At 35.8% G+C, this 20,449-nt stretch overlaps 1 protein-coding gene across 1 annotated transcript in view; it reads right to left on the minus strand.

Moving 5' to 3' along the window:
• Nucleotides 1–790: 790 nt before the first annotated feature.
• The window catches only part of tmprss13a (transmembrane serine protease 13a), a 34,184-nt gene continuing 14,525 nt past the window's right edge, over nt 791–20,449 (minus strand). Inside the window, 9 exon segments of the mRNA NM_001159512.1 lie at nt 791–1,114; nt 1,197–1,352; nt 5,780–5,922; nt 8,071–8,169; nt 11,561–11,730; nt 17,201–17,363; nt 18,714–18,757; nt 18,844–18,939; nt 19,804–19,930. Of these exon segments, the coding sequence (NP_001152984.1) occupies nt 1,100–1,114; nt 1,197–1,352; nt 5,780–5,922; nt 8,071–8,169; nt 11,561–11,730; nt 17,201–17,363; nt 18,714–18,757; nt 18,844–18,939; nt 19,804–19,930 (1,013 nt within the window). The 3' untranslated portion in view covers nt 791–1,099.

Consider the following 20,449-nt stretch of genomic DNA (forward strand, 5'->3'; position numbering starts at 1 on the left):
ACTCACATTCCCTTGCGGTCCATCATCGGATAGCATACTGTCCATCCGATGCACACTTCAGAATCTTGCTGAAAGTAGTAGGTCATATGGGTACTTCTCACATACTGTTTTTAAGTTCTATGAATTTAGACACACCACTGGGATCGCAAACGATTTTTAGCGTACTATATAGTATGGATATCGGAGGCAGCTACAGACTTTTCTAGAAAAATGTAAAGGATCATGTGTGAACAGGCCCTTTTTGAAAATACCAATAAATTTGTTCTGGCAATTTTCCGGAAAGAGAAATTGTAACTTTACTGGTAATTTTCCGGAATGCTGCGCTGTGTGAACGCAGAAGGAGTCTTTCGTTTTCAAAAGTATCTCACAAGCTGCAGCACAAACTCAAATGTACATCTCAATATGCAAAAGTGTTCCTCCATATCTTTTCATCAATGTTGTTCACAATATTCATTATTTGGAAGATTTTAGGTTAAAAATGTCCGAATTAATATATTTGAATTTACCGGTAAAGTCATTCCCGAAAATTACAGGATATTTATCGTATCACTGTGTAAAAGAGGGTATTGACATCATGAGGCAAAAAGTATGGTTGTAGTGTCCACACAACCACACTGTACACAGACTTTTGGAAAATCTTAAGCCAGAGTTTTTCAAAAAGTTTTAATTTCCGTCACCTGAATCTGCATTTTCATGTGGGTAAGTGACCAAACTGCATAGAACAACTGCAGTTTTAAAAATACCCATGTTCATGAGGACAGGGCCTAATTTAAAAAAATAAATAAATAAAAACATTCAATTCTTTTTAATGGATGTTCCTCAAAACGTAAAAATAAAAGTAATAATAACCCATAATTTAAAATTTAGTAATGATGTGAGGGAAAAGGTGGATAAATGCTAAGAAAAAATCAAGCCTGCTGCTTTGCTCTGTTTTATTGTTTTCTTGTTGGAAAATTTGGGATCAATGGAGTCTTTATTTTTTTCTTTGTCCACATGTGGCTATAGTATAACAACATTGCTCCATGTCAAAGAGCATTACTGTGTCCTTCATTCCTAGATTTGGGCTGACGTTGTTCAAATCCTCCTCAAAAGAGAGGCGTCATGGCTTCACTTGCTGGTATATAAAGAGACACAATACATTGGTGAAGGAAGTTGTAAGAAGAATATTTTGACTTATGTTGGACTGTCCAGCTTACCTGCATCTTAGTGTAGATCCAGGGCAGAAAGCTGGTCACTCTGCTATATACTCCTGGTTTTTGTTTTTGTCCACAACCTGCTCCCCAGCTTGTGATTCCAACCAGATACCAGCGATTATTATCAGCTTTGCACACCAGTGGGCCTCCACTGTCACCCTGATACCAAACACAGATGCAAAACACACAGAGAGTGAACTTCAAATAGCATTCTGTTAAATAGTGAATAAAAAAAAAAAACTTTTTTAACACCTTTATTTCAAAAAATTTATTTCAGCAGACATTGCTTAGAACATTACTTGTATTCATTTGATATTGTTTGGTTTAAAAAATCAGTTTTCTAAATGAGTTATGGCTGTGTTTTGAGCATAACTTGCAATAAATCAATCAGAGTCTCATCTCCTATTCCATTTAAGAGTCAGTTGCTTCACGCCATGGCACATTTGCTATTTACATGGCGGACTTTGTAATTGGAAAAACTGAATGGTTCACTAGCGAGAAAACAGTTAAACAAACCATCTGCTGCACAAGGATAAAGAACGAGCCTCCTCCATTCGACCTTTTTCTCTGTACTTTACTTTTACTCTTTATTTTACTCCTTTAATTTCATGGATAAGGAACCAGTGTTGTCACCCATATGATGATGCATACTTTTCCTAAACCACACAGGTGGACAAATCTAAACTTAGTTTTATTAAAACAAATATAAATATGCATATGATAAATAATAGTGCTAATAATAATAACATTATACGCATACAAATTGTCATGAATAAACTGAAAAAAGCCCCCTGACATGATAAAGGCATTTCATATGTAAAGATATTCGTGTATTGCTGTACATCCTTTGTGTTTTAAGCAATGTGTAAACGTTTGGACCTGCATAGGTGCATAAGTAACGCACTCTGTGCTAGACTTTAGATCAGATTTTTGTTGGTCAATGGTGCGGTCTGTTTCAGATGCTTAAGATAATGGGCCTGTTTCAGAAAGTAGGTTAAGTGAAAACTCAGAGTATTTTAACCCTAAAATGAGAGAAAATCTGGGTTTTCCGTTTCAAAATGGCAGGTTTATCAAACTCGAGAAAGCAGGGTAAGTCTAGCCTGTTTCTGAGTACCGTGGTAACGTACAGTTCTCTGTGAACCTAGCCTGGTCAGGAGCAGGTTTTGTTCTCTAAACTCTGAGTTTCTGTCAGTCTCCTCCCCTTTTTTAAAGACAAAGGGCTCTATTTTGACGGTCCATGCACAGAGCGCAAAACACAGGGCGCAAACGCTTTCAGGGCGTGTCAGAACACATTTTTGCTAACTTAAGAACGGGAAAATCCGCTTTGCACCATGGCGCATGGTCTAAAAGGGTTGAGTTTATTTTCTTAATGAGTTATAGGTGTGTTTTGAGAATAAACCAATCAGAGTCTCATCTTCCATTACCTTTAAGAGCCAGCTGCGTCGCGCCATAAGCACATTGCTATTAACATGACGTAAAGTAAGTTCACTTTCACTTTTGCTCTCGTGGATAGGGAAACCTTACCGCACAGACATCAATTAGCCTATAAATAATTAATTTAGTTTGTTAAGTGCAAAGATTTGATTCAAAACTATTTCTAAATTCAGTTCTAATTTCCAGCAAACGAATAAATGATTAATAATAACAAAGTGTGGTCAAAATACTGAGTTATTTCCAAATACACCTGCTATACCCCATTTGGTCTAAAACCTGACAAGTGGACAAATCTAAACTTGTTTTTAATAAAACAAATATAAAAATGGGTATAATAAATAATACTGCTAATAATAATAACATTATACAAAAGCAAATTGAATGAACTGAAAAAGCCTCCCGAGATGAAGAAAGTATGAAGGCAGTGTTTTAAAATCATGTAGGCTAGAAATTTATATGTTTTGTAATATTTTAAACATTTATATTTATATCCTATATATATCCCTATTATATCCTATATATATATATATATATATATATATATATATATATATATATATATATATCCTTTATATATTATATCTTTTTTATATGTAAATATATTTGCGTATTGCGTCTTGTGTTTAGTGTGTAAGCCAGGCGCACTTTGCGCCAGACAATAAACCGACTTTGTTCTGGTCTAAAGAACAGACTATTTACAGTTTCTCAAAATAGCAACGCGCCAAAACACGCCTGCTTTTTTAAACCAGAACGCCCATGGGTGCACATTTGAGCGCAAATGCATTTGCTATTTAAACAGCGTGGCGCAACACCTCAAAATTACTCTTGCGCTAAGCTTAAAGTAGTAAAAGACTATTGTGCTGCGCCTTGCGCCACATTTCGCCAGGTGTATGATAGGGCCCATAGTGGTATTTCTCTCCTTAGCCCTACATGTCCACCCACCTATTTTAATGCTCATTTTGGAGATTCGCATAAAAACAAACTGTCATGATGCACATAATTTTAAAAATATGCATAATAAAACAATCTCATTACTCAGTAGGATTAACTTTTATTCGTTTAGAAAAGATGCGCATAAAGTGAGATGGAAACACTTTTGATGATCAAATTCCTGTGTGTGCATTAAAAAAAGGTTTGTTATAAGAGATGATGATGAAAACGTGTGTAAATAGACAAACCAGCAGGCTAAGAGCATTGTAAAACATCCTAAATGTTGTTTTGGTCATTCTTAAACAGCTTAACTGTTTCAGTATTAATGTACTGTATATTATTAATTACCTCCAGAGTATCAAGGCCGTCTGTTCTTTGCATCTTATGACTTCAAACGCCCCGATGTGTTCATTGTGTGTCAACATTATCTTCTGAGGCATTTACACTTATAAAATAAAATACATTTATTAAATAAAGAAAAGATTGACAAAGCTTCTGCTACCGCAGTAAGTTCTGTTTTTACTGTTGATATTTGGCGCTAGTTAATCAGAAAGTGATGATTCTGTTCTTTTTGATTCATTGGACGGAAATGCTGCTTTATTCGCACATCTTTTATTCCAGTTTTTCACATAAATTTAATTTATATTTTTGGATGTAAACACAGCTATTGCTTAGTCACACACAGAACAAAATCATGTATGAGAATGGCTTGTCCTTTTTAAATAATTAGCTTCAATTCACTGACCTTAGACATGTACTGTTACAAGATTATTGGTATTATTACTATTTCTAAAAACTATTGTTTAGTTCTGCTTACATTCAAAAGGTCATATCAACCTCTACCATTTGATCAATATAGAGGCTGACACATAATTGCCCTGTTAAATCTATTAAAACTGATCAACGAGTGTAAAAGTGGGAACGTGTGTAAATTTTTTTTGCGTGCTTAACTCTGAGTTGGTCTACTTAAAGTTGATTGACCTAACTCAGATCAGTTATTCTGAAACCGAAAACGCTGAGTTTTTAATCTTTCGGCAAATCAACTCAGAGTTCAAGTTTAAACTCCTAGTTGTTTGAACCTCCTTACTGAAACAGGCCCAATAACATGCCAACAATACGCCTAACACATCTCTTTTATAGACCAGCACACCATGACAAAGTGGTGCAAATGAATTTCCTATTTAAACAGCCTGGCACAAAAATAGCAACAAATCGCACCCTACATAACTTGAGCTTTATTGCGCCGGGTGTATGATAGGGCCCCTAATGGTTTATTAATGCCGAGAAAGTAATGGTTATTTCTGAAATTAATATTAAAGTTAAAAGTAATTAATTAATTCATTCATTCATTTTCTTGTCGGCTTAGTCCCTTTATTAATCCGGGGTTGCCACAGCGGAAAGACCTGCCAATTTATCCAGCAAGTTTTTACGCAGCGCATGCTCTTCCAGCCACAACCCATCTCTGGGAAACATCTACACACACATTCACACACACACTCATACACTACGGACAGTTTAGCCTACCGCATGTCTTTGGACTGTGGGGGAAACCGGAGCACCCGGAGGAAACCCACGCGAACGCGGGTAGAACATGCAAACTCCACACAGAAACGCCAACTGAGCCGAGGCTCGAACCAACGACCCAGCGACCTTCTTTCTGTGAGGCAACAGCACTACCTACTGCGCCACTGCTTCGCCGTTAAAAGTAATATAAACATATTTTGATAAAAATATTAATATATTGTTTGTATAAAAATTTTACAAAAATTCTAAATAACAATTTATTAATAAATACAATGAAAAGTAGTAAATTATCATGCCAATCATCTTTTTTTTACTAGAACAATAATGACTTTTTATGATAACATTGTATAATTGTACTAATAAAATAAAGTTTCTAGGAAGATTAATGCTGTTTAATTAATACTGTTTTGAGACATAATTTTTTAATTTCAATTATTTATTTAGTATTTTTTACACCAGTTTCACAGGGTGTGGTCACTAAATTGGAACATGTTAAAAAATTCTGATTTACCCATACTTTCAAAAGTTCTTCTTAATGCAAAGGTTATAATGTATGTAGATACTTGGTTGAACAAAACAAACACCCGAATAAATCAGTGACATGATACAGAGATACACTGAACCAGTTTTAGCCAGTGAATAATGTATTTACATTAGGTCTAGTATTATTGAGACAGTGTCTGGCTGAATAAACCCACCTGACAGGAGTCTCGTCCTCCCTTCAGATCTCCAGCACAGATCATATTATTGGTGATGAGGCCACAATAAATCTGACAGCTGTTGCACACACTGGAGTCTATGATGTTCACACTCACACTCATGAGGCTGCTCGAGGCACGATCTACCAGACAAGGAAGAAAACAGGATTTAGAACAATATTATATTAATTGAATATGGTGATTTGGACAGACTTTTGAGCTCAAATCATTAGATTTCATTGTGTCTAGACCAGGGGTGCTCAATCCTGTTCCTGGAGATCTACCTTCCTGCAGATTTCAGTTGCTACCCATATCAAACACACCTGCCTGTAATTATGAAGTGGTGTTCAGGTCCTAATTAATTAGTTCAGGTGTGTTTGAAATGGGTAGCAACTGAAATCTGCAGGAAGGTAGATCTCCAGGAACAGGATTGAGCACCCCTGGTCTAGAATGATTTTTGTCCCGAATATAGACAGCTAATATATATATATATATATATATATATATATATATATATATATATATATATATATATATATATATATATATATATATATATATATATATATATATATATATATATATAAATAAATAAATAAATAAAATTAAATGTATAGTTGAAGCCAGAATTATGCCCCCACCCACCCATATATTTCTTTCTCCAATTTGTGTTTAATTGAAAGATTTTTTTTCAACACATTTCGAAATATAACAGTTTTAATTTGTAATGACTGATTTTTTTATCTTTGCCATGATGACTGTACATAATATTTTACTACATATTTTACAAAATACTAGTATTCATCTTAAAGTGCAATTTAAAGGCTTTACTAGGTTATTTAGGCAAGTTAGTTAAATTAGGTAAATCATTTTATAACAATGGTTTGTTATAATAAATTCAGGCTTCATAAATTTTGGAGCAATTATATAGTTAAAAGTCAAATGACGTTAATTCATTTAGATGGATTTAGCAATTGCCCGATTATATGGTATTATATCTAATTCATAAGAAAACACATTATTATACTAACATCATAGTTGTTTGGTGTGGTTTGTGTGTAATTTAAAGGGGACCTTTTATGAAAAATCACTTTTATAGTGGGGTTAAACACAGTTGTGTGACAAATACAGGTGAATATAACCAACTTCTAATGGTAAAAAAAAACAATTATTTCTTTCTTTTTTTTATAAATACACTTGATAAAAAACAATCTACAGAAACACTTTGATTGACTTTCTCCTTTTGTACATGTCATAAGAGAGGGAAGCCCCAACTCACCGAGGCTTAGGCATTTATAGCTCTGCCCTCTGGCTCGGAGCACAATCTCATTTGAATTTAAAGCGAGAGTCACCAAATCGGCACAATTTGGATTAAAGCCTATAATGGGTAGTTTCAGTTATAAAAAAATATCTATGTGGTAGTTTGATCTGAAACTTACTTTAGGGACATCAGAGACTTATTTTACATTGTTTAAGGTGCATAATAGGGGTATAAAAAGTAAGGGACATAATAGGTTTCCTTTAAGTAATACTTAACAATATATTGCATAAATGTATATATCATTTCTTTAAAAGGTACACTTTATCGTGGAACTGTGCAGATGTGTATGCTTGATAGCTGTAGTGTAAACACAATATACGAACATTTGTTTTTATATGATATTATATTGTGTTGTTTCTGCCATGTGCACCATTTATAAACATACTTTGGAATCATATTTTTGTACGCAATACAAGTAAATTTCAACTGAAATCAAGATATAAATAAAAATAAATAAATTTAAAAAACATGGTAATATTCAAAACATTTAAAATGATCACACACAGCTACATATCAAATTAATATTTGAGTTTAGGTTATAAATATGAAGAGATAGATTTGATTGATTGATTGATTGATTGATTGATTGATTGATTGATTGATTGATTGATTGATTGATTGATTGATTGATTGATTGATTGATTCTGTTTTGGTCAATTATTATATAGGCATATCACCATTCTTTGCCGTTTTTTTTCATCATCATTTTCATTTATTGTCATTTTGTCTTAGCTTAGAATTAACTTAGAATTATAAGGTTCTATCTTCACATATTTTTATTAAATGACAACTTATTTACATTATGGGTTTTTTTATAAGTTGTTTACATTGTAAGAGTTTTTATTTAAAATGAAATGTTACATACTGTTTTATGTATGGAATGCAAAAACTTTAAAGCTCGTTTTCACAAAATCATTCAGAACGCAGAGAAAACCTTAAAATTACAAGATGAAGATTTATCTCTTTATACCAGCTCCTTGTTTTGTTGTCCCAAAGCCTGATGTCCAGCACTGCGCTCCACCAGAAAAGGTCTGGTTAAATGTAGGAAGGCAAACTGGCTGTGTAGTATCTGGACAGAGAAGGAAAATGGTCAGCTGTTGTAGAATATTTAGAACACAAAGTAATGTGGACTATATTTTATTGATTTTTTGATTGATTTAGGTACCCAACAAAATTACATGGTGTAAACATGCAGTTCTGACTAGGGCTGGGAGTTATGACATTATATATTGTTACCACAGAACGAAACGTGTACCTTCAAATATTTTATTTATTCTGTGTAAACTGCAAAATGTAAATAAGTGGGCGTGGAAATACTCGGGTGACTGGCAGAGTTGCCATTTGCTTTATATTTTCAACAATAAATGGTCAGTTTCAATATTTATACAAAAATTTTATAAATTTTGTATTTTTTAAGGGAAAAATATAATATTTCCTTTTACTTGCTTGGGATATATTTTATATCTGTTAAACTATGTGCAAGTTAATAAAAAAAAAATGCTAATCTTTAATCAAAGTCCAACAATTTACTTGGATGTTTGATATTGCTTAAAGTGTTCCTTACAATTTTTAACTTTCATATTTAAGTTTAAATTTCCTGTTACTTACTTGGGATATATTTTCTATATTTTAGAAGACGTTACTTGAGAAATCTTTATAATATTAAGGCCTGTCCACATAAAACATGTCTCATACAGTGGAAAGGCTATATTGGTAACACTTTAGTTTAGGTCACAATTCATGTTACTAACTATTGACTTATTACCTGCCTATAATTGCCTATACTGCCTATATTACCTACCAACTACAAACCCAGCCAGTCCACACCCACAGCCACAGACGTCTCCTTCCTGAACGAGCTAAATGACTTTTATGCCCGCTTTGATAGAGACAATAAAGAACCCTACACCAGGATCACTTCCTCCACCGACCACTCACCTATCACACTCACCTCCTCAGAAGTACACACGGCACTGAGTCGTATCAATGGGCGTAAGGCTGCTGGACCAGACGGTATTCCTGGGCGTGTCCTCAAAGTATGTGCAGAACAGCTCGCTGGGGTATTCACAGACATTTTCAACCTGTCGCTCAACCTAGCAGCTGTGCCAACATGCTTTAAAACCACCTCTATTGTGCCAGTGCCCAAACACTCCAGCCCAACATGCCTGAATGACTACCGCCCTGTAGAACTCACACCCATCATCATGAAGTGCTTCGAGCGGTTGGTACTGGCACATCTAAAAGACTCTCTGCCACCCACACTGGACCCACATCAGTTTGCCTACCGTAGCAACAGGAGCACAGATGATGCAGTCTCTATAGCACTGCACTCTGTACTCACACACCTGGACAATAAAAACACTTATGCACGAATGCTGTTTGTGATCTTCAGCTCAGCATTCAACACTGTCATACCCTCCAAGTTACTGATCAAACTAAGGAACCTGGATATCGACACATCACTCTGCAACTGGATTATGGACTTTCTGACTAACAGACCTCAGAATGTTAGATCAGGTCACATCTGCTCCACCACCGTCACACTCAACACTGGTGTACCACAGGGCTGTGTGCTGAGCCCCTTCCTCTACTCCCTTTTTACCGTTGACTGTAGGGCTGTTAATAGTTCCAACACCATCATCAAATTTGCAGATGACACCACAGTGATTGGTCTAATCAGCAACAATGATGAGACGGCCTACAGGGAGGAGATACAGCATCTGGCCACTTGGTACACCGACAATAATCTGCTCCTTAACACCAAAAAGACCAAGGAGCTCATTGTGGACTTCAGAAAGGGACGAACAGGCTCACATGATCCCATCCACATCAATGGGATGGCCGTTGAGCCTGTCTCATCCTTTAAGTTCCTGGGGACCCACAACTCAAAGGACCTTTCCTGGACCACCAACACCTCCAGCCTGATCAAGAAGGCTCACCAGCGCCTATTCTTCTTAAGGCAACTGAAGAAGAACCAGCTTTTTTATCAGCCGTCTTGGTGAACTTCTACCGCTGCACAATAGAGAGCATCCTGACAAACTGTGTCACAGTCTGGTATGGAAGCTGCTCTGTTGCTGAGCGTAAGGCACTGCAACGGGTGGTGAAAACTGCCCAACGCATCACAGGGACCACACTGCCAGCCATAGAGGACATCCAGAAGAAACACTGTTTGCGCCGAGCACGCAGTATTCTGAAGGACACCTTTCACCCCGCTCACATACAGTTTACTCTCCTGCCCTCCGGCAGGCGCTTCAGGCTCCCCCGGACAAAAACCAGCAGACTGAGGAACAGCTTTTTCCCCAGAGCTGTCTCCCTCCTGAACTCTGCCCCACACTGACTCTTTTGCCCCCCACTGACACTGACTGATCAGTCCTGTAATTTCTGTCCGATCAAATCACACATAGAAAGTAAATTGCATCATAATAAACTACTTCAAGACAGTTGCTCTTTACATTGCAGCAAACTGTTTGGAAGCATTAAGTGTCCAAGAAGATGTTCAAAATCTTTACACGTATTGACCCAGAGACTGCTTAGATCAGGGATGCCCAAACACAGGCTGTTTCTCAATTCCAATACAGTGGACGTAGTTGCGGTATTGAGTATTGGAACTGAACATTGGCAGCTGATGATGATGTTACACAAGAACACGAGGATGCAAGACAGCTGAAGAACGCATATTAAGAAACAGCCACAGTCCTGGAGGGCCGGTGTCCTGCAGATTTTAGCTGTGTCGACGTTACCACCGTGACATCTATCAGACGTTGCATTTTGGTTGCCATAACTGATGAATAAATGTCAGTAATAGGATGTTGGTTTAAGATTTTGGCTCGACATTGGATTTTGGTCACGTTCTAACAACCAAAAATCAACCAAATATCAATGTCATTTGACGTCATTATTGGACATCAAAATAGTGTTGTCCTTAGATGCTGGCTAGACATTGAATTTTGGTCACCTGACATCACAACCTAAATCTAACCTAATATTACATGATTATGACATTGTGTGCCTGCTGGGCAATAACTAAATGCACTACAGAATGTTAGGCTTACACACATCCACAAATTACATGTAAATGCATCAACTTTTAACAGCATAATACTCATTACTCATGAGTACTTTTAAAAGGGCTACTTTTTACTCATACTTTGAGTAATATTTACAACAGGTACTTTTACTCTACTCACACTACATTTTTAGGCAAGTAATGGTACTTTTATTTAAGTATGCTTTTTCAGTACTCTTTCCACCACTGCTTATTATATAAAGCCCTTTTGTACATTTTCTAAAATACCTACCTTTATATAAAAAAATAATAATAAAATAATAATAATATTGTGAAAGATATTGTTCACGTGAAATAAACTTTCTCATATCATGAAATAAGATTTTAGTCATACCGCCCAGTTCAGATATTTTAGTGTTTTGATGAAGTGTTAGAGAAAGTGAACTGAACTTACAAGAGAATGCCACAGGTCTGCTGAGTATCAGTAAGGCCACATCATTATCATTGGTGTCGCTGTTGTAGTTCTCACTGACTATAATCTTCTTCACTAGATAGGGCATCCCCAGGGATTGCTGGGAAACAGTCCCAACATAAACTAGCCAGTATGCTGAATTTGCCATTTTGCTGCGATCAAGACAAAGCAAATATGACAAAAATGGTTACAATTCCTGAACACTCACTAATACTCAAAGCAGTTACAGTATAAATAATAGCAAAAGCTGCCAATGATCGTGCTTGTAACTTAAATGGTACAAAAGATTAGCAAGGCCATTGGGTTCAAAACGATTCTGCGCTGCAATTTATTTTAACTAACACACTCTGTGTGGACTTTAGACCAGCTTTCAGTTAGTCAATGGTGCGGTCTATTTCAGTTCCTCAAAATAGCAATATGCCAACAATGCACCTTAAAACACCTCCTTTATAGACCAGCACACCCCTAAGTCCAAAGTGGCACAAAAGGATTTACTATTTAAACAACGTGGCACAAAACATGAAATGTAATGAAAATTCGAGTTGCGCTGGTCTGAAAATAGCAACAAATCACACCATACACGTCTTGTGCCTGATTGCCCGGTTGTATGATAGGGCACATTGTTTTTCTTTAGGTGGACAACTAATCTGTGCAGGTTAATCTACTCTAAAACAAACAAACAAACAAACAAACAAACAAAAAACATTTGGTAATCATCAATCAAAGTCTGATCATTTGCTTCTACATAAGTAAATGCGGTCTTACTCTGTTTACAGCTTCAGCCACAATATTTTTAACCAGGTGCCTCTTACCATTAGTTTGCTAAGAGAGAATGGTCCACAAGGAGTAAGCCTGCCTTCAACTCTATTCGGTTTCAGTTGGAAGTACATCAACACATTGATGTCTCTTTCCCTGCCTTTGATATTGCACAATCCTGTGCATTTCATTCATGGTAGTTGAGCTAAAATATAAAGATAGGCTTCTGGAAGCTCAACTTAGGGTTCATAATGTATGTATGTATCCTTTTGCCAAATGTTTTCCAAGCAAATATTCTCTTAATTATCCCCAAAACCTACTTCATTTTGTTGTACATGCTTGAACTGTTAAGAAGTATGTCTGAAATCTGTTTTAGAAGGTGTCTTCATGCACAAACAGAGTCATAGCTCATTGAGGGAACAAGTCAGATGCCTAGGCATTGGGAAAAAGCCAATGTCCATATAATTGGTTAATTAGATATTTACGGTGATGAGCAGTTGAAAACATGTACACAATGAAGTAGCTATGGAGTGTTCTCTTTAAGTAAAGGAGAGTTCTTGGGAGACTGAATTTAAGTAATCATGTATCGTTTTCTCTCTGTCGTATTTATTAATTAATTTATTTTACTGATTGTAATTCAATGGACCCTTTGCTAAGCCCCACCCTCCTTAGTAACTGTTGCTATGCCTGTCAAGCTTTTATGCCTGGCACGGCTTTTTCAATGTGTGTGCGCAGGTGTCAGACATTGCCAGGGATATAATGTCATTTTTGGTGAACAGGTGAGATATCCGAGAAAGCCAGACAAAAAAGGAATGCAGTAAGCAATACAGGGGTATATTCCCTGCATAATAGGCAACAGATTAGAGAATAAATCAATCAAAATTGAAGCTAGCTTAGCCTAGCCACATCATACGCTAACCATTCAACAGCTTAGCTTTTGCTTAGCAGGAGGGTGAAATTTTAAAATAATTTAATAATAACAAATTAAACTGTGATTTCTCTATTTTTAGGCAAAAAAACTGATAGATTAATTGTTGTGCAATGAAATATAGCATTACTAACAGACAAGGAAACACGCATGACAGAGTTCATTCATAGAAAGAACAGCCAGAAAAGGAAACTGATGGATTTGTGCCGAATATTAGCATCGACCCAAAATGTACAGTAAGTTACCTATTACTGTCAGTATGTTTGTGTGCTTTTTATAAATGACTGAAAAACAGCTGGGGTAAAGTACTGTATATTGATCGCAGCTGCTCAGTTTGTGAACACATCTCGGTTTTGCTCTGTTGATTTGTAATTTCAAATATTCGTAACTTGAAATAGATGGAAATATGACGTTCAGTAAAGTTAGCAACAGATTCGCTGTTCAGGATCAATAACTCATGTCATTATCACCTATTCGCTATTAGTATGACTAAGTTACTAACGTTATGGCGAAGGCTTAAATGGAGCATTACTCACAATATCAAGCAAAAAAAAAAAAAAAAGAATAAGACAGCTGTGAAACATAACCAGCTTTGTGTTTTTTGTAGGAAACACAGTTCAGATCTGTTTAGGGTAAGAGGTGTGTGAGTTATTGCCGTCTGTCTATCACTGAATGTGTCAGGAATTCAGTGTCAAAATGTGCAATGTGACATGTGTCAAAACTCAGCACCTTTAGCACCCCTCACACAGCTTGATTCACGCTGGCATTTCTCCTCTTGGGTTTTAGGTTTTGAAAAGTCAAACAATTCCACCATCCCGTCCAAACTTTAAGGATACCGGGTATCAGATTTGCACAATACATATGCACTTGCTCGAAAGCTTGATATAACCCCTGCGCGTAGCTACAGTTGCTAAACCACGATTCGTGAGTGGCGGTTTTTGGGCGTGGCTTTGTTAAAGGTCAATTGAACTTTAATTTAATTAGTCATGAGCCTACAGTGCAACAAAAGACTTATCTGTGATCAGCTAAAACCATTAGGGATTCATTCACGGTTCAACAGATCAACGGCATTCAGCTACAAATCATGCAAATTTTGAGGTTAGGAATACTATAAGATGAAAACAAGCTCAGCAGCTGAAATCGTCAGTTTAATACCAGCTCCCAACCACTCCTACAAATCTGAAAAGATTTGCAAATGTTTCAAAATCGCTTTTCCCTACTTTCTGTACAAATGTACTATTACATTTATTAAACTGACAGATGTTTTTATTAGATATTGTTTTGTTTTCAGAAATGATAGGTCACTGTTAAATGTTTTTTATTTTTTCCCCTAAAATAAGCAACATTATTCGCCATTGGGGTAAAATTAAATATTTTTTTTCAAACTGAAAGCAAAATTATTTTGCTTAGCCGATTGGCAGATTATTATTTATTTATTTATTTTTGGTTTTAACATCTACGAAGAACTGCCTGAACTGATTTTCTCCTTCAATATTTTGATAGTAGTAAATTAGAAATAAACAACATAAAGCAATGATCTATTGTGTCTGTCATCAATAGTTAAGGCTGTTAGTGCTGTAATGATGTGGTGGAGAATTTCATGGCACTATTTGGGAACTTTAGTATCAACTGAGCACAGTATACACACAGCAACCTTCCTGTGTATTGTTTCTGACCATGTCCAACCCTTCATGGCCACGGTGAACTACTGTTGTCATGGCTACTTCCTACGTTATGCCATGCTACATGACGAAGCTCAGATCATGTCAAACTGGTTTCTTGAATGACAATGAGTTCAATAAACCCAATGGCCTCAAATCTGACTCTTAAAAAGCACTTTTTGGGATGTCCTGAAACATTAGATTGGGATCATGAATGCGCAGCAGACAAATCTGCAACCGCTGCATAATGCTATCATGTCAATGTGGAACAAAATCTATGATATTTGGCTGTGAGTTATCTTGTTAAATGAGTGGTACAAATGATTAGACAAAAAATAAAAAATGGTGTTTGCTGTTTGTTTAAACTAATTTAAAATGAGCTTAAATGTGCTGCGGGGACAACTAAAATGTTTTATGTTCAATTACCTTAAATTTATTTAAAAAAAAAAAACAATAAGTTATTTCCTTCTTGTTGTCTCAACACAAATTGATTGAGTGGAATCCAGCATTTTTTACAGCACAAATATGTACTGAAGGCAAAACTGGGTCCAACTCCATTATCGCAAGATGCACAGTATTAAATGTAATAAAGTGTCCAATGTGTTTATAAATATGGTGGCCTTACCAGTACAGGGTTTGACCCCCATTTTTTCTTCAGAACTGCCTTAATCCTTGATGGCATAGATTTAACAACTGGAATTATTCCTCAGAGATTTTGGTCCATATCGACATGATGCTGTGCTCTATTGGATTGAGTTCTGGTGACTGTGGAGGCCATTTGAGTACAGTGAACTCATTGGCATGATCAAGAAACAAGTCTGGGATTATTTGCACTTTATGACATGATGCGTTATGCTGCTGAAAGTAGTCATCAGAAGATGTGAACACTGTGGTCATAAAGGGATGAACATGGTCAGCCACAATACTCATGTAGGCTGTTGCGTTGAAACAATGCTCAATTGGTACTAATGGGCCCAAAGTGTGCCAAGAAAATATCCCCTACACCATTACACCACCACCAACCTGAACCGTTGATACAAGGCAGGATGGATCCATACTTTCATGATGTTTATCCGAATGTTGTAGCAGAAATCGAGGCTAGGCAACGTTTTTTTTTAATAAAAGTTTCCTGTTCTTAGCTGACAGGGGCACCCGGTGTGATCTTTTGTTGCTGTATCCCATCTGTTTCTAGGTTTGACATGTGAGTTCAAAGATGCTCTTATGCATACCTCGGGTGTAATTTTTGAATTACTGCCTTTTTTTCAGCTCGAACCAGTCAGGCCATTCTCTTCTGATCTCTGGCATCAACAAGGCATTTGCGCCCACAGAACTCCCACTCACTGGATTTTCCCCCCCTTTCAGACCATTTTTTGCAAACCCTAGAGATGGTTGTGCGTGAAAACCCCAGTAGATCAGCAGTTTCTGAAATACTCAGACCAGCTCAGGTGGCACCAACAACTATGCGACATTCAAAGTCATTTCTATTATCTTTCTTCCCCATTCTGATGTTCAGTTTGAACTGTAGAAGATTATCTTGACCGTGTCTTCATAGCTGATTAGATTTAAAAAAAAAAAAAAAAAAAAGCTATGCAGCAAGTTGCCTTACACTTTGACTCATTGTTTGTTTGTTTGTCTTAACAGTATATATCATCTCAGGCTCATTCTGAATACATACTCCTATATACATTCCTTAAAAGAACCAAATACATCCCAGGAGGTACGTTTTTTTAATTTAAATTAATTAATTTTTTTTGCAGTTTTTGTTTTCACAAATCCACGAGAGGCCACTCTGTATGCTTTTTGATATCTTAAATTTCTCTTGCGAGTGCCGTTCGTGCCTCCTGTTCTCACGTAAATCCACCAGAGGCTGCTGCTGACTGAATGACTTACTGACTGACTGACCGATCAACTCCACCCAACTCCTTTTTAAAAAACCCTACCAACAGACAAAGCACCAATTGTTTCCAAAGCACCAATTGTCTTGCATCCATCCCTGGTCATATCGTCATACCACCCTGTATTGCTTAAAGACAAAATGCAGTCATACATACTTCTGGCTACATAATTTGCAATCTCCAGAAATGTATATAGAGCTGCATTTTCAGAATGAGCCTGTGTGGGTATATATAAACTATAAAATGCAATGGTATTTGCCCTAGCTATGGTATTTTCACCATTTTAAACAGAAGTTGTCTGTTCTGAGCAGGTTAGAAACTGTTTCAGCGTATTCAAGCTATGTTCCCTCAATGTCTAGATTAAAATAAAGTGTGAACCAACCCTTGGAAGCAATGGGCAGCTGACACGATGAAGTCTGGAGAGATGAGTGTTCCACCACAAACATGGGCTTTGTTGTAATGCAGGCTGACCTGCCAAGGGTACTGGCCAAGTTCAGAAGTAGTGCCCCCTATGATCCTGGAGGAACTTTGCTGTTTGCCACAATCTGAAAGAAAATTTTTAAAATGAATTGGTTTTATTGTGGTGTTAAGATGAAAAAATAATGGGTCCCACTTAACTATACTAAATCAGATTATCTTCAGAAACCTTTTTTTTTGTTTGTTTTTTTTTTTGTGCTGGTCGAAAATCTCTTTACATTCTGAATGTTAAATTATTTATTCTCAAAATAAAATTAAAAAGGTCAAAATATATTTGATGTGTATATTTTGTGGAAAGTGTAGGGCCAAGAAAAGTTTGTCTAATCAAAATATTCAGTCATATTATGAACATGTCCTACCTTCCAGTCAAAATACGTAATTGCATACCTCTACTCACCCTGTTCATGTACAAAGGATGATGTCATCTGTATATTCAAAGATGTGGTTCAGACAGACAATGACAGGCAAATGTCAAGGACTATTTTTAAGTTCTTTATTGTAATTAGCAACTCTACTATAAAGCCTGATGAATGTTATGTATAATGTTTTCTAGTGTGTGTTTATGCAATCAGGAAGCATGTCACCTTTGGAGGGTGATTTGCAGAGAGGGATGTAAGCTTTTAGTGCTAGGTTTAAGAGGGAGTTATGGTGTAAAGGATGGGTCAATGTAATTAAAGATGAAATTACATGCAGATAATTTTTAAATATAGGTAACATGCCAGCAAGCATTTTATTTTTAAAATCTAACAGATGTCTAATAGATGTCTAAACATAGTTGTCTCGGCTAAAACAAAGCTAAACTTGCGCTGTCAATGAAAATCTAAAAGACATCTAATAATAGGCCAAAACTATACTAGTCGTCAAATAAACAGAAAAGAATGACTATTTGACAGCTGGTTTAGTTTTGGGCTATTAGACATCTTTTAAATTTTCATTACCAGCCCAAGTTTAGCTTTGTTTTACCCGAGCTGTCTATGTTTGATGTCTATTAGATGTCTATTAAACACATAAATGTTTGCTGGGATGCATATACATAATAAGTGCCTTGTACCAAATGATTAACTTAAATGTAAGTACAATGTAATTGAGGTAACTATATAAAGTGGGACGTGAAACTATGACAAAACAAAGAAGTAATTTTTTGAATGAAATATATTTGATGTGCACATTCCTGGGAGAAAACTCAAGACTACAGTTACAGTATTTGAACCATATATTCTAACAATAACTACGTTATGCACTAAATAAAGCTGGAAGAGTAAACAAAGAAAAAAAAAAAAAACAGGTCATTATTTCACTTATCCACACAATATGTCCCTCACTAACTTACAAATGGAGGAAATAAGAATGGCATGTTTACTGTGATGCCTCATTCAACAATGCATCACAGTAATTAGTGAGTGAAGTTTAATTCTTACCGGAGCACTGAAGTGAGACCGATTTGTCGTCCAAACAACCCGAGCTGAACAAATGAAAGATATTATGTACGGTTGATGAAGCCACAGACAAAGCAAAATATTTAACACTCTTTCTACAATCTTCTCTTACCTGACATTGGCCAGTCCCTGTATAAGTAAGCCTGATGTTGGTTCTAAAATAAGGGCTTCGGAGCTCTTGCTATTCAGTGCACTTGATTCATAAGACCTGTGGAAAAAAATCAACTTAAGTTACAGTTGAAGTCAGAATTATTAGCCCACTTGAATTACTAGCCCCCTGTTTATTTTTCCCCCTATTCCTGTGTAATGGAAATATATTTTTTTCAACTCATTTCAAAACATATTTTTTATTTTTAATAATTTCTAATTACTGATTAATTTTTAATTTGAATGATGGCAGTAAATAATATTTTACTATTTGCTTTTTTTAAGACACCAGTATTTAGCTTAAAGTCTATTTTTAAGGCTTAATTAGGTTAATTACCATAGTACAGGTAACCGTAATTATACCGTAAACAGTTCATGCTTTGTCCACTTATAGGCTCAAGCATTGGCATATCTTATGCCCCATTTACACTTATACGTTTTAGTTTTAACGAAAATTATCCACATCTACACCCACACTGGCTATTCATCTAGCCTTTTGAATTAAGGATAAAATAATTAAATTGTTCCCAAACAACTTAAGAATTGTGTTGATTCAACTCATTTTCAAATAATTAGTTTTAACAAGTGACAAAAGTCAGTATTTGAGTGCAGAACAGTGGACATTTCACCCACAAATGCACACTTTTGTAATTTCATAACATTAATAAAACATGTCACATTCTGAATAAATCATAATAACAGATATACAAGTAATCTAGAATGATATGTTGCTTTATGGAAGTTTTGCTCCCCATGTCAATGCTAATCAAGGCCTGTGTGAATGTTCTTCAAAGCCCTTTATTTTGTGTTCTAATGAATGTCATATGGGTTTGAGATTACATAAGGGCAAGTAAATAATGGTAGAAGAGCGGGTAATTGACTTCTAGGAATAATTTTTGTTAGTGTGTTGGGTAAATATGTTTACCGTCTAAAGCCTAGCTGTTCACAGATCTGGTCAGCGTAACTGATATTCCATCCCTCATAACACACCGGAAGGAACTGACCATTATGAGCAGTTTTGAGCTGCAACTCTCCTCCTGCACCGAATCTCACTGAAAACAACAGAAGGAAATGTTAAAATTGCATGTCCATCCATAATAAGTATTTGTGACCTTGAAAGACAAAACCATTTAGAAATAGACAAAAATGCATATAGATCAAAATGATAGATTTATACCCAAAGCAAACAAACGTTAAAATATTAAAAATTATGTTCTATGATCATAAACATACCAATATTATAAAAATATATCATTTGTAAATAAATCAAAAGTCTGTTTCTGATTTGTAATTAATCTGGACAACTTTAAAGGAAATTTTCTTAGTATTTAATTTTTTTTTAGATTCTAGATGTTCAAATGTTGTTGCATCTAAGCTGAATATTGTCCTGTACTAACAAACCCTACATCAATGGAAGTCTTATATACATATTAGTATATGTGTTAATCTTAATATATATAAAAAAACAAAAAACTTGTGACAGCCGATTTGAATGTTATCAGCTAATAGATATGGGCCAGTAAAGGCCTTTTGCGCTTACTGGTAGGCTAGACTGTTATAATCCATACGCA

This window comes from Danio rerio, chromosome 15, assembly GCF_049306965.1.
Source record: "Danio rerio strain Tuebingen ecotype United States chromosome 15, GRCz12tu, whole genome shotgun sequence".
Lineage (NCBI taxonomy): Eukaryota > Metazoa > Chordata > Actinopteri > Cypriniformes > Danionidae > Danio > Danio rerio.